The sequence below is a fragment of the Mesocricetus auratus genome, unplaced genomic scaffold (assembly GCF_017639785.1).
Source record: "Mesocricetus auratus isolate SY011 unplaced genomic scaffold, BCM_Maur_2.0 Super-Scaffold_6730, whole genome shotgun sequence".
Taxonomy (NCBI): Eukaryota; Metazoa; Chordata; class Mammalia; order Rodentia; family Cricetidae; genus Mesocricetus; species Mesocricetus auratus.
In genome coordinates this window covers 60,037,380-60,050,377 of record NW_024429184.1, presented here as the reverse complement: position 1 = coordinate 60,050,377, position 12,998 = coordinate 60,037,380, and the positions used below count along the sequence as shown (strand labels likewise).

At 38.9% G+C, this 12,998-nt stretch overlaps 1 protein-coding gene across 1 annotated transcript in view; it reads right to left on the bottom strand.

Moving 5' to 3' along the window:
* Ube2w (ubiquitin conjugating enzyme E2 W) overlaps positions 1 to 12,998 on the bottom strand; it is a 56,504-nt gene that overhangs the window by 24,612 nt on the left and 18,894 nt on the right. The window contains exons 2-3 of the mRNA XM_040741411.1: positions 11,516 to 11,607; positions 7,824 to 7,926 (exon numbers count right to left, since the gene is read on the bottom strand). Coding sequence (XP_040597345.1) covers positions 7,824 to 7,926; positions 11,516 to 11,607 — 195 coding nt within the window. The remainder of the gene's footprint in view (positions 1 to 7,823; positions 7,927 to 11,515; positions 11,608 to 12,998) is intronic.

Genomic DNA, 12,998 nt, shown 5'->3' with positions numbered 1-12,998 from the left:
TTCAATGCAGATTTCTTCTTTTAGTTCACACAAATCATTAGCCATCTATAGTAATAGTTTTCTAACTTTTCCATGATTATCATCACCATGTAGCTGGAGAGATGGCTCAGTGGTTAAGAACACCGTTTGCTTTTCCAAAAAGACCCAGGTTCAATTCCCAACACCCACGTGGCAGCTCACAACTGTCTGTGTAACTCTAGCTCCAGGGGATGTGACATCTTCACACCTCGATATGCATGCAAATGCACATAAAATAAAAATAAATTATTAAAAAAAGAGTACTTCAAAGACAGTTTTTTTTTTACTTTTAATTTAGTCTTTATTTTGTATGGTTTCAGAACTGAAGGAACAGCAACTCTTCCTCAAAAATAATCATGGCTCCTATGACTTTTAAGAGTAATTATGTGTTAAAACAACTTTTCAGCAAGAAATCAACTAGAAAAGCTTAAAACAAGCCGGGCGGTGGTGGCGCACGCCTTTAATCCCAGCACTCGGGAGGCAGAGGCAGGCGGATCTCTGTGAGTTCGAGGCCGGGCTGGACGATAGCCTCTGAAACAATACAGAGAAACCCTGTCTCGTAAAAACCAAAAAAAAAAAAAAAAAAAGAAAGAAAGAAAAGCTTAAAACAAGTATACTGAGACATTTACAAAGTACTGTAAGCATCTCAGATGTTTCTTTGCAATAGAAATTTTCTGATAAGGGGAAGTATAGGTAGTGGATATTAGGAGAATGAGAACTGATGTGAAAAAGGAGACAAGATGGACGTTACCCAGAGTTAAGACACTGAGCTTTGGGCACTTTACAGTTTCCACAGCCTGACCACATCTCCTAAAGCCTAGGAAATACGGATCCCATCCCTCCAGCCTGGCAAACCCTTTCTGATCAGACCTAAATACTCCCACAATCACATCTGCAGCCCTTACATGTATCTGAACACAGACATTCATGAGCATATGCTGCCAGATCTAAGAGGCCGAATCCTTCCATGCCCTGCCCTTGCTCTTCACATAAATCCCTTCTGTCCTCGTTAAGACCAGTCCTACCAGTTCAAGTAGGTTCTTCTCGCCTCCGTTTCTACTCTAGTTAGCTACTGCTCTCCATTGTGTTTCAAAGTAATTCACTGTGCTTCATGGAGTTTTGACTCCTTTATTCAAATATCAATCTACCAGCACCTCCTGTCTGTTGATCTAACCTCTCAACAGAGTGTGAACTCTGTTGATCTCCAACAACCTCCACTACGACCTGCTGCTGCAAGCCACCATGTCTGGTCTGATGTACTGAACCGCCTCTCTGGTCTTCTCATTTGCTACCTGCTACATTTTAACCTTAGACATGATTCTATAACTCTGCTCAAAACCTTCCATTTCATCAGAGCAAAAGTTGAATTCTTGCAATGAGCTACAAACATACCTATAAATGTTCTGGTCCACGTCCTCACAAGCATTTGCTATTTGTTTTCTTGATGAATGACAACAGGCTGGAGTGAGATGGAATCTCAAATTTAGTTTTGATTTGCACTTCTCTAAGGATTGGAGAAACTGAACATTTTCCCAATCTTTATTGGCCATTTGAATTTCATCTGATTGGCCTCTCTAAGTTCTTATTGTATAGTTTGAGTTCTTTCTGCATCCCTATTATATTCTGACAAAAGTACTGTGTACAAGCATTTCCCCCAGTCAAGTAAGCTGTCTGTTCATGAACTTCTGCTCTGCTGTAAACAAGTTTTTCGTTTCCCAATGTCCCATTTGTCAATTGTTAGCCTTATTTCTTGAGCAACTGAGTTCTATTGAGTATGCCCTTGACCTACTACTCTTTTGCACTATTTTATTTATTGTTTATGTGTCTTTTCAAAAAAGAATGCAAACTCTACATAAAACTTTTTGGCCGCTATCATGAAATTCTTGTGTTTTCCTTTTTCTTTTTCTAAATTAAATAACTGTGAAGGTACACATGTGTTTATGTGTAGACAATCACTCTCATTTTTATTTATTTATTTTGAGAAAGGGTATCTCACAGAACTCGGCACTCCCTGACTCAGCTGAACTGTGTGGTCAGCAGACACAGGGACTGTCCTGCCTCTGCCTCCCCAGTGCTAGGATCTCAGTAGGGCACTTGCCACTCCTGGCTTTTACCTGACACTGGGGACTAAAATCAGGCCCTCGCATCTGCACAGCAACACTCTGCTTCCAAAACCATCTTCCCAGTTTTTTGTTTTGCTTTTTTGATACAGGGTCTTGTTTTATTGCCCAGGTTAGCCTGGAACTCTTTGCTCAAGGAATATTCAACCTCCTGAGTGCTATTGCTATAGGCATACACCACCCATGAAAACTGTAATCTGAGCCAAACAGGTCTGATTTTGTGTTAAATACTCAGTCCCTAAAAGATAAAGTAAATGCTGACCCATCCAAATAATGAAGGCCTTTAAAGGCAACCTATAGCCTTTTTAGTCTCTGTATCCCTTCTACTTCTCAGTATTAGGACAAGTGTCGGCATACATAGTATAAATGCTCAAGACAGACTGAGGTAAGCAGCTATTTACCTGGAACTTAGCATAGACAAACACAGTGTATACATAGAAAGGCATTTCCTGTATGGCTGACATTAACTGCACATTAGTGGAAAATGATGATGAAATCGTGCCTCATCTCTGTTCCTATAGTAACTGAAAAACACCGTTTTCGTTTTGTTTTGTTTTGTTTTTTAAACAAATGATCAGGACAAACTCCATTATTTAGGCAAGTAGCCTTTTCAGAGTAAAATAGCATATAATGTGAGAAAATAATCATGGTTAAGAGGAAAACACAGCAAACTGCACAGGTATGGAATGATCTGTGTGTATCAGAGATTTAGTAGTGGTCATATCACAATCAGACTGGTATACACCGGGGACACTCATGAAATTCTGTTTTTCTTACAAGTCATACATTCACTATTATTTATTCTGTAGGAAAATTAAAAACTGTTATCTAACAACTGTCAATGTTGCTGTTTCCTCAAAATACCTGATTACTGGGTGACTGAATTCAAAGGAATTTTTCTACCACTTTCCCAGAGTGATGGAATATCTAGAAAGGTTCAGTTATTGGAAAGATCCTGTAACTTATATGTACACAAGTCTGGATTGTTGGACCCATTACCTTTACTTCAAAGCCAAAATAAAATAATTTTGATGATGGACAGTGGTGGTCTATACCTTTAATCTCAGCACTGGGAATGCAGAGGCAGGTGGATCTCTGTGAATTTGAGGCCAGCCTAGTCTACAGAGTGATTGCCAAGACAGGCCCCAAAACCACACAGAGAAACCCTTTCTCGAATAATAATATTATTATTAATATTATTTTGATAATTAAGAAAATCCCCGCCACTGAAGTAGTTGTCATTTTTCTCTTCTTCTTCTTCTTTTTTTTTTTTTTTTTTGGATTTTTGAGACAGGGTTTCTCTGTGTAGTTTTGGAGCCTGTCCTGGAACTCACTCTGCAGACCAGACTGGCCTCAGACTCACAGAGATCCACCTACCTCTGCCTCCCCAAGTGTTGGAATTAAAGGCCTGTGCCACCACAGTCTAGTTAGTTGTTATTTTCTTAACCAATATAAATTAGAATATACAACTTCTACAACATGAATTACAAAATAAGTTGCTTAAATGAAACAGGTGCATGCCTTTAGTCCCAGTACCTGAAAGGCAGAGGCAGGCAGATCTCTTTGAGCTCAAGGCCAACCTGGTCTACAGAGTGAGTTCCAGGACAGCAAGGACTGTTAGACAGAGAAACCTTGTCTCAAAAAAAAAAAAAAGAAAAAAAAAGGAATATTAGCATTCCAAAAGAATGGGAATGACTGTCCTAGGGCCTTTCATACTCCACACACAGTCTTCACTTTTCTAGAAGCTCTTATAAGAACAAGCAGTATCTATTTGGCAGTATGACAGCAGAGAAAGAAACAAGTTGGTTTTCACTCTAGATTGTTCTAACTAGTAATCAAACCATTAATAATATCTTTCTACAAGCTTCAATTTCTTCACTTAATGAGACTGAATCTATATCTCACAAACACTTTATTAAGAGCTATTAGGCCAGGCGGTGGTGGTGCATGCCTTTAATCCCAGCACTCAGGAGGCAGAGGCAGGCGGATCTCTGGGAGCTGGAGACCAGTCTGGACTACAGAGCTAATTCCAGGACAGGCTCCAAAGCCACAGAGAAACCTTGTCTCGAAAAAGACAACAACAACAACAAAAACCAAACAAATAAAAAAAAGCTATTAGATGACAAAATCAGAATGAAAATTAAATTATGAAATATGATATGCAAACATTATCATACAGTATAATGCAGGGAGGTAACATGCAAAAAAAAAAAAAAAAAGACTAAGTTTTAACATGTCTATGAAGGGACTTGGTAGCCAAGGTAGACTTGATTCCATAGGAAATCATCTTTCACAGATGTTACTAAGGAAAGTAAAACTCGGGTAGGGGTACAAGTGAGGGTGGTACTTATATATAAAAGGAATGGGGACAGAAACACATCAAGTCAAGGTTTGATCCCCAGCACTGTAAAAGACAATTTTTAAACATTCAGTGAGATCATGAAGATGCCTACAGAGAAATCTAACAGTGGGAAAAGATATATAGTACAAGAAGAAAAAACTATTGAAACAATAACCTATTAAAACAATCCAGTTAAAAGAGAATACCTTGTGTTACAGCCCAGATAGTAAGATAAGAATAGAATAGGCTGACTCAAAGATTGCAAAAGGATTTGAAAAACTATATAGAAATGAGAGAAAGGGAACAATTTAAAACAAAACAGAAGGTGACTAGAAACCCAACATAAAACAAAACAAAACCAACTTTTTCTATTTCATTTCTGGGGGATGTCCTTCTGTATACATGTTTCTCTTATTGGTTGATGAATAAAACACTGATTGGCCAGTAGCCAGGCAACAGTATAGGCAGGGATACCAGACCAGGAGAATTCTGGGGAGAGGAGGCAGAGAAGAGCCACCAGAGAAATACCATGTAGTCGCTAAAAGAGTAACAGGTCTGGACTTTCTCCAGTAAGCAAAGACCACATGGAAATACACAGACTAGTAGAAATGGGTTAATAATTAAGAAAGAGACAGCCAATAAGAAGCCCTAGCAATTGGCCAAACAGTTTATAATTAATATAAGCCTCTGTATTAATTTGGGACTAAAGGGCTGCAGGACCTGGTGGGACAGAAACCGGTCTACATTAGACATATTAAATCTGAAATGTAAATGTCAGCTGGGCATGGTTGTGTAAGCCTTTATTCCTAGCACTCGGGAGGCTATCTCTGTGAGTTCAAGGACAGCTGGTCTATAGAGAAAGTTCCAGGACAGCCAGGGGTACACGGAGAAACCCTGTCTTAAAAAGAAAATGGTGTCTAAAAGACTTACGGAATCTTACAAGGGTGTGAGTTAGCTGTTTAATCTATCTTAACATCAAAGAATAAGACAGAACTCAGTAATAAATCAGAAGTTATTAAAAAACAAAAAGAGTAGGAAGAACGGGAATAAGGGAATAAAAGAAATCTGAAGAAGACATGTATTATAGAGCTGAGCCAGGCAAGGTAGCACACACCCTTAATCCCAGCACTCAGGAGGCAGAGGCAGGAGGATCCATGTGAGTTCAAGGCCAGCCTGGTCTAATAAATGAGTTAATGGACAACTACACAGAGAAATCCTGCCTTGAAAGATAGATACATAGATTAGATAGGGAGGGAGGGAGTTTTTTCTTATTTTAATGTATACATTTTTCCCACTTCCCTTCACCCCTCCCCTCTCCCCTTCTACCCTCCTCCTTGGCCCCACACTCCTAATTTACTCAGGAGACCTTGTCTATTTCCCCTTCCTAGGTGGATCAGTGTATGTCTCTTTTAGGGTCCTCTTTGTTATCTAGGTTCATTGGGAGACTACTTAAATTTGATATTTGATTTTTAATAAAAGATTAAGAACAGAGTTTGCAGAATGCTTTTTAACTTTTTTTTTGTTTTGGGGGGGTTCAAAGACAGAGTGTCTCTGTAAAATAGCCTTGGCTGTTCTGGAATTTGCTCTGCAAACCAGGCTGGCCTCAAACTCACAGAGATCCACCTACCTCTGTCTCCCAGGTTATGGGATTAAAGGTGTGTGCCACCACTGCCTGGCCTGACTTGGTTTTATGTTTATAGAAATACTGTTTCGTATGATTAAAATACATTTTAATTGTAGTGGGTGTGTGGGTGTGTGTACGCGCACGCGCGCATTCAACTCAGGGGAGACTCTAAAGTGCAATGCTATATATTTGTTGAAGTAAGGCAGAAACGGCTGAAAACACCAAAGCAAAGACTACCAGAAGTTAAAAATAGAAAATAAAGATATGCTTGGTGAGAAGGAGATGCTTGCGATTAGTCAATGGATACTTATTATACTGCCCAGAGGTCATAACAACAGAATCCCTTCACATTAAAGTTCTATGAAAATGGCAAAGGGAGCCTGAAGTCTTAATGACTTTGCTCATACCCCAACTTTGTAGTTAAGGAGTCAGTAGCTAACTCAACCTCTTTAAACAATTCTGTTTGTAGCACAATGCAATAACTAATTCCCTATTGTCTCTTATGGCCAGGAAAAGATTTAAGCTATATTCAGAATACTATGTTGAAAGTGACAATGAAATATGACTTTGCTTAAAATAGGACATTTTTAATCACATACCAGTTGAATTTTAGGTACTAGGTTCATTTTCCAGAAGGCCTCATTAGAAATAACACAGAGAGCTACAGTGCCATATTAGCAACATTATCTCATATACTTCAAGCTTAAAGAGTGAAATATTTTGCTTTAATTTTGTGAAGAATAAGTAATTCTAGTAATTCATCATCTTACAAGTCAGAACCCTGGAAATCATCCCAGAATTTCTTCACTCTAACCTCCAGTTATTTACTAGTTAAATACCTCTTAAAAACAGTCCATCGGCAGGAAAGAGTTGAACTGTTAAGAGCACTTCCTCTTACAGAGGACCCATATTTAATTCCCAGCACCCACATGGCTGCTCACAACCACCTGTAAACCTGTAACTCCAGCTGTAGGGGATTCAACACCCTCTTTTGACCTCCAAAGGCATCAGACACGCCCACACAGTGCACAAACATGCATACAGTCAAAACACTAACACACACACAAAGTAGGGTTTTAATACCACTACCACCATTATTCCTTGTCTGAGCATTTTTCTCTGTGTAGCCCCAACTGTCCTGGAACTCAAGTTATAGACCAGGCTGACCTCAAACTTAACGAGATCTGTCTGCCTCTACCTCCCGAATACCGAGTTTAAAGGCATGCGCCACCATAGTCCAGACCTTATCTAAATATTAAGCTATTAACTAAACTGTGTTGGTCCCAAACTATAATGATCAGATTTCAGGTTGACTTCATGTACTTAACATCTGTAAATGCACTGGTTTCAGAAGCCTGCAAAGAAAACACACCAATGGCAAACCAGAGACACAGTCCTTCTAAGAGAGCCTTTGCATCTTTACTAACATGATCTCCTGATTGAGAAAGAATGTCTGCAGTTATTTAAAATGCTAACCTGTTCTCATTGCTCTTGAGACCCATGAATGACAAACAACCTGAAGTTCCTGGAAGCATAACAGCAAAGCCTCTGCCCCAATAAGCATCACAAAATCTTGACTTCAAATAAAAGAATGCAAAAACAAATTATCTACACAGTTACATTGGGTTTCTGATACAGGGTTTTAGGAGGCAAAAATAACCAATTTAGCATTTTTTTGTAATCTAAAGTTACAATAAAACGTTACATGCAAGGCAGTTACCTGAGGAGAGTCAAATGGATAGCGACTACTAAACTTAAACAGAAGTTGAAACTTTTCCCCTTCATATAAGGTACCTGGTGCACCTTCCATGTCTACAATCCACCTAGGACAGAAAAAAGAAAAACAGAAATGAACAAATTTAAAACTTAAGATAAAAATGACTGGGGTAAAAGGAAAAAAAGAGGTCACTGAGATGCCGAGCACTGGGCCAGAGTAACCCATGTGTAGTTGTGCACGTCACCCAACAACTCTCACAGTACAAGTCGTTTTTATTTTTACTTCATTACTGGCATGTATATTACATGTTTGAGTCACTTTATTATTACTGTAAGGGCAATATGCACAACCATCGCACGCATGTAGAAGTCAGGAGACAACTTTGTGGAACTGATCCTTTCCCCCCACCTCTATGTGGGTTCTAGGAATTGAATTCAGCGGGTTACCTTCTAGGCTACCTTTCTGGCCGTCAGTGCAGGATTGTTTTCTGTCTGATCTGTGCATGTATGCTATATATGTGATAGTACCCATGGAGGTCAGGGTGACAGATCCCCTTGTAAGACACCCGTGACATGGACACTAGTAATAAGCATCTGGAAGAACAACAAGCCCTCTTAACTGCTGAGCTCTCTCTCCAACCCCAGAGTAGGTTTTAAGCACTCTCTTGCCCATCCTTCTGTGACACTTGGAATTAAAGAAATTAGGTCAAGGTCAGAGCCAGGCTTGTAACCCAGGTCTGAAACAAACTACAAACAAATAAAACTCTCACTTCCCTATGTCTACATCCATGCCCATCCTTTTAGATGACACCATCTTATTTTCATTCCAAAGACTACTTTCTATCATAACCAAAATCATTTTAGACAACACCAAGCTCATTAACTGCCTTCCTAATCAGGGTTAGAAGCAATGGGAGAAATTGCTATCAGCAAAGACTACAGAGAATCGAAGCTGACAAACCGGCTTCCTGGGCAGTGGTCTAAGGAAGACTAAATGGAAGTTCAACTGATGCCCACCCACCTACTCTGAAGGTCAGTTACAAGCAATGATCTCTGCTGCCTTTCTTTCTAAGGCACTTTCAACGTGTTCATTAAAACGCACACCGATTTCTATGACATCTACTGTAAGCCTGCTTAGTTTGATTTCATGTGTGACAATCAAGAGCGTAAATGTTGGTACTGATATTCTGTAACTATCTCCAGTCTTCAGAAGAGAAGATAGAAGACAACAATAGCAGATAGGACAGCATTTAGATGTGAACCCATCAGTAAGAATGAGTCTTTAATTATAACTGTCACATGCAATTGTTGTAGTTGGCCAAGTCCTTTAACCTCATGCTTCTTGGGTACAAAAATATTCTTATTTTAAACATAGGAAAACTGGGGTTGAGGATATATCTTAGCAGTCGCACACTTGTGGACAATGATCACGGCCTTGGTTTGGTGCCCAGTACGATCTGCCAGCCAATATCACCCGCCCACCCACCAGTCTGTCCGTCCATCCGTCTAGGAAAATAGGCAATACTACTACTCATGTCTCATGTGGTAGAGAACTAGAAATGTTTAAAATAATAACATGGGCTGGGAAAGAAATCAACTAAAGTACAAAAGTCCTTAAAATATGACAATTCATTTTCAGAATGCATGTTGAGTTCCTTAGATATGGGAGGGATACCATTGGGAGAGTGAAATGTTACTACATATGTAAAAAACTCATGCATTAGTATACAGTAAATTAAATACAACACAAAGCTGTATAGAAAGCAAAAACCCGTGGGGGTACACAGTTGAGTGGCAGAGTCCTTGCATACCATGATAAAGGCCTGTGTTCACTACCTAGCTACACTCGCACATAGACATAGGTTCAAATGTGCCCCCCCACCCCATTAAAAACAAAACAAACAACTAGGTCTTTCTCAGCTTCAAAATTCATTTTCTCCCACCCACCCACATCTATATTCCCTAGAACGATAATCCAAGGAAACAATTCCCTGGTATACCTTCATTTTCTTTATATAACAAATTTTAGAACTTACAAACATGACCAATTTACTTATAACATAAGGAAGTTTTAAATAACAGCAAAGCAAACACATCATTAATCATGTACTATCTGCATGAACCAGGTCAATGACATGATTTCCAATATTGTGTGAGATAAATTTTTAATCTTTGCTAATTAAAAAGTAATATATTAAAAAAAAGTAATATATTAAGTATCACTTTAAAATTCAGGAATAAACCACTGTTAACATTTTTTGGGTATATTTTATTATCATTTTGCAGTTTACTACATCACTGATGATAAGAAATAGAAATATAGGGGCTGGAGAGATGCTCAGAGGTTAAAAGCACTGGCTGCTCTGCCAGAGGTCCTGAGTTCAATTCCCAGCAACCACATGGTGGCTCACAACTATCTACAATTAAATCTAGTGCCCTCTTCTGACATGTAGGCAGAACACTGTATATGTAATAAATAAATATTTTTAAAAATGGAAATATAGCACTTTTACTATGTGCACATTTAAATTACACTACTTTTCAGCTTTATTAATAATTACTGTGCATGGGCACCATGTGTGGGTATGAATATGCATGCCATGATGTGAGGTGATGTCAGGGAACAATTTTGTGGAATTGATTCTCATCTTCCAACTTCACTTGAATTCTCAAGATCACTAGGCTTGTGCAGCTTTAGCGGCTGAGCCACCTCACCAGCCCCAGGCATACAATGAACCATGAGTGCTTAGATTCCATCGTGAGCACAAGGATGCAATAGGAAAAGTAAATACACCTTTCGCCAGTGAGTCTCAACTCTTGAATTTCTGTAACTATAACTCTTCTTAAAAACTAATGGTTTGAATTTGATATTTTACACACATTCAGGCTTCTAATAAAAGAAATAGGAGAGCTGTTTCTGTGGACTAAGACAAGCAGCATACAAATGTTTTATTTGGGACACTGCTTGTTCTTTAGGCAGAGATCTCACCAGGATGTCCAGAGTAGTCTTGATTCTCCTACCTCAGCCTCCTGAGAAGCCAGGACTACAGGTATGTTCCACTGCACCCAGCCAATAAAGCCTTTCTACAGAATTTTCAAAGATAATTATGACTATACAAAATTTCTATCTTACAAACAATAAAGTGATAGCACTTTCATGTGTCACCCTTCTCTATTGTTGACATTTACAGTTTTCAAAAAACATTCTTTTTTTTTTCAACACTCTTACATGAGATGCTTTAAAGAAAAAAAAAGTAGTACAGTTTGCTCTAGGTAACTCTCCTCAAACCTTTGTTATTTCTTTAGTAGTACAGCAAGGTGTTTTATTCACTGTGTCTAAAGTATGGTGTTCATTTCTAGTTTCCTGTGCTGCGCTCTGAATGCAGGGCACCGGCTCAGCACATAAGAGGCAGCACACACCTCCCAGTAGTTTTCCAGAGACTAAGGCTAGCCTGAGTTACAGCAAAAAGAATACATAAATAAAAAGAACATGAAAAACACACAGGGTTGTTTGAAGAAAAAAGAAAGCTTTAGAAATTACACGAAAAATTACACAGTAAGGTAAAAAATGAATATGCAAATACATGGAATAAGATCTTTTTACTTTACAATGAAATATGAACATAACAGTTTTTTTTTAAAAGAGTACATACTTACACAGTTTATAAGTAAGAACTTTAAAAATCAGATACTTACTGTGTAATTGAATTTTGGACGCTCTTTTCATTTAATGTCATTCCTGGAGGTGGGTCATTTTGCAAAGCCAACAGTTCTTTTTGTAGTCGTTTCTAGAAAATATCAATAGTAATTTGGACTTTTCATCTTTCCTCTACACAGTCTAAAACTGGTGATTAAACTTCCTCCCAATGCTTGAACCTCTTTCTTTACAAGGCCCTTGCATCTCTCCACATAACATCCATACTTAATCCTTAAACTATGGTTTGCCCTACAATTCATAACCAATGTTGGAGCATTCCAATCCTACAATGCTACTGTACACAGCTCTGAAGGGCAGCCCCTTCTTCCCTGAGGATGCAGTTACTCTGTAACAATGGAGATAGAGAAGCCTTCCAGGGAAATTATGAAAGTATCTTTTTACACAAAAACCTTCTGAAAAACAACTCATTCAACTCATAACCTAATTCTGTACTTATCTTCTTAAGTAGGATTATCTGAACATGATTCACTCTAAATTAGAATAAGGTTTTTTTCTCACATACTAGATTTCTAAATGGCTTTATGTTTCACTTTTTGCTTGTCATCAGGAGACAAAGCAGAACAGAAGTCACAGTAGAACTGTCACTGTAGAGAGAGTACTCGACTGGCATGTGCAAGACTGTGTTATCCTCAACATTACAAAAAACATAACTAATGCTATTGAAATTATATGCAAGTTTATGAAGATCCTTTTAAACCACATTTTATTCCTTTATTTGAGCTGGAATCCCAACTCTGGTCCTCTGGAAGATCAGCTAGTGCTCTTAAACTACTCAACCACCTCTCCTGCCCCAGATTACTTATTTTACTTTACTGATTTAAATGTATGTGTGTGCACAGACATGGCAGTCAGAGGACAACGTGAGGGCGCTTTTTCTCTTTCTGTCCTGTGGGGTCCTGGAGATGGATGGAACTCAGGTTGTCTGTTTTATGTGCATGAGTTTTGCCTTCATGTATGTATGTATGTGTACCATACCATCGTGTATGCCTAATGCCCTCAGAAGTCAGAAGAGTGCAGCCAATACCCTGGAACTGCAGTTAGAGATGACCGTGAGCCACCCATGTTGGTGCTGGGAACTGAATCAGGTCTTCTACAAAAGCAACAAGTGCTCTTTACTGGTGAGTCATCCCTCTAACTCCTGGGAGCTAATTCTTAGAGTTAAAAAAATGAATATTTATAACTCAAATGGGTTTTCTGCTTTAAAAATGGTCTCTCCGCCTAGTGAAATGATATATTCCATTGCAGAACTCAGAAACCTGAGGTGGGATTATGAATTTGCAGTCAGTCTGGACTACATTATGAAATACTACCTTGAAGGGGGAGAGGGGGTGCAGAGAGTTGGAGGGAGGAGCAGAGGGAGTGGGAGAGGAAGAGAAAAAGAGAGCTCCAAATAATGGAACCCTGCCTAGAGTGTCTCAGAAGTCTATTTCAGTGGCCACACTCTGAGGAACAGTACTGTGG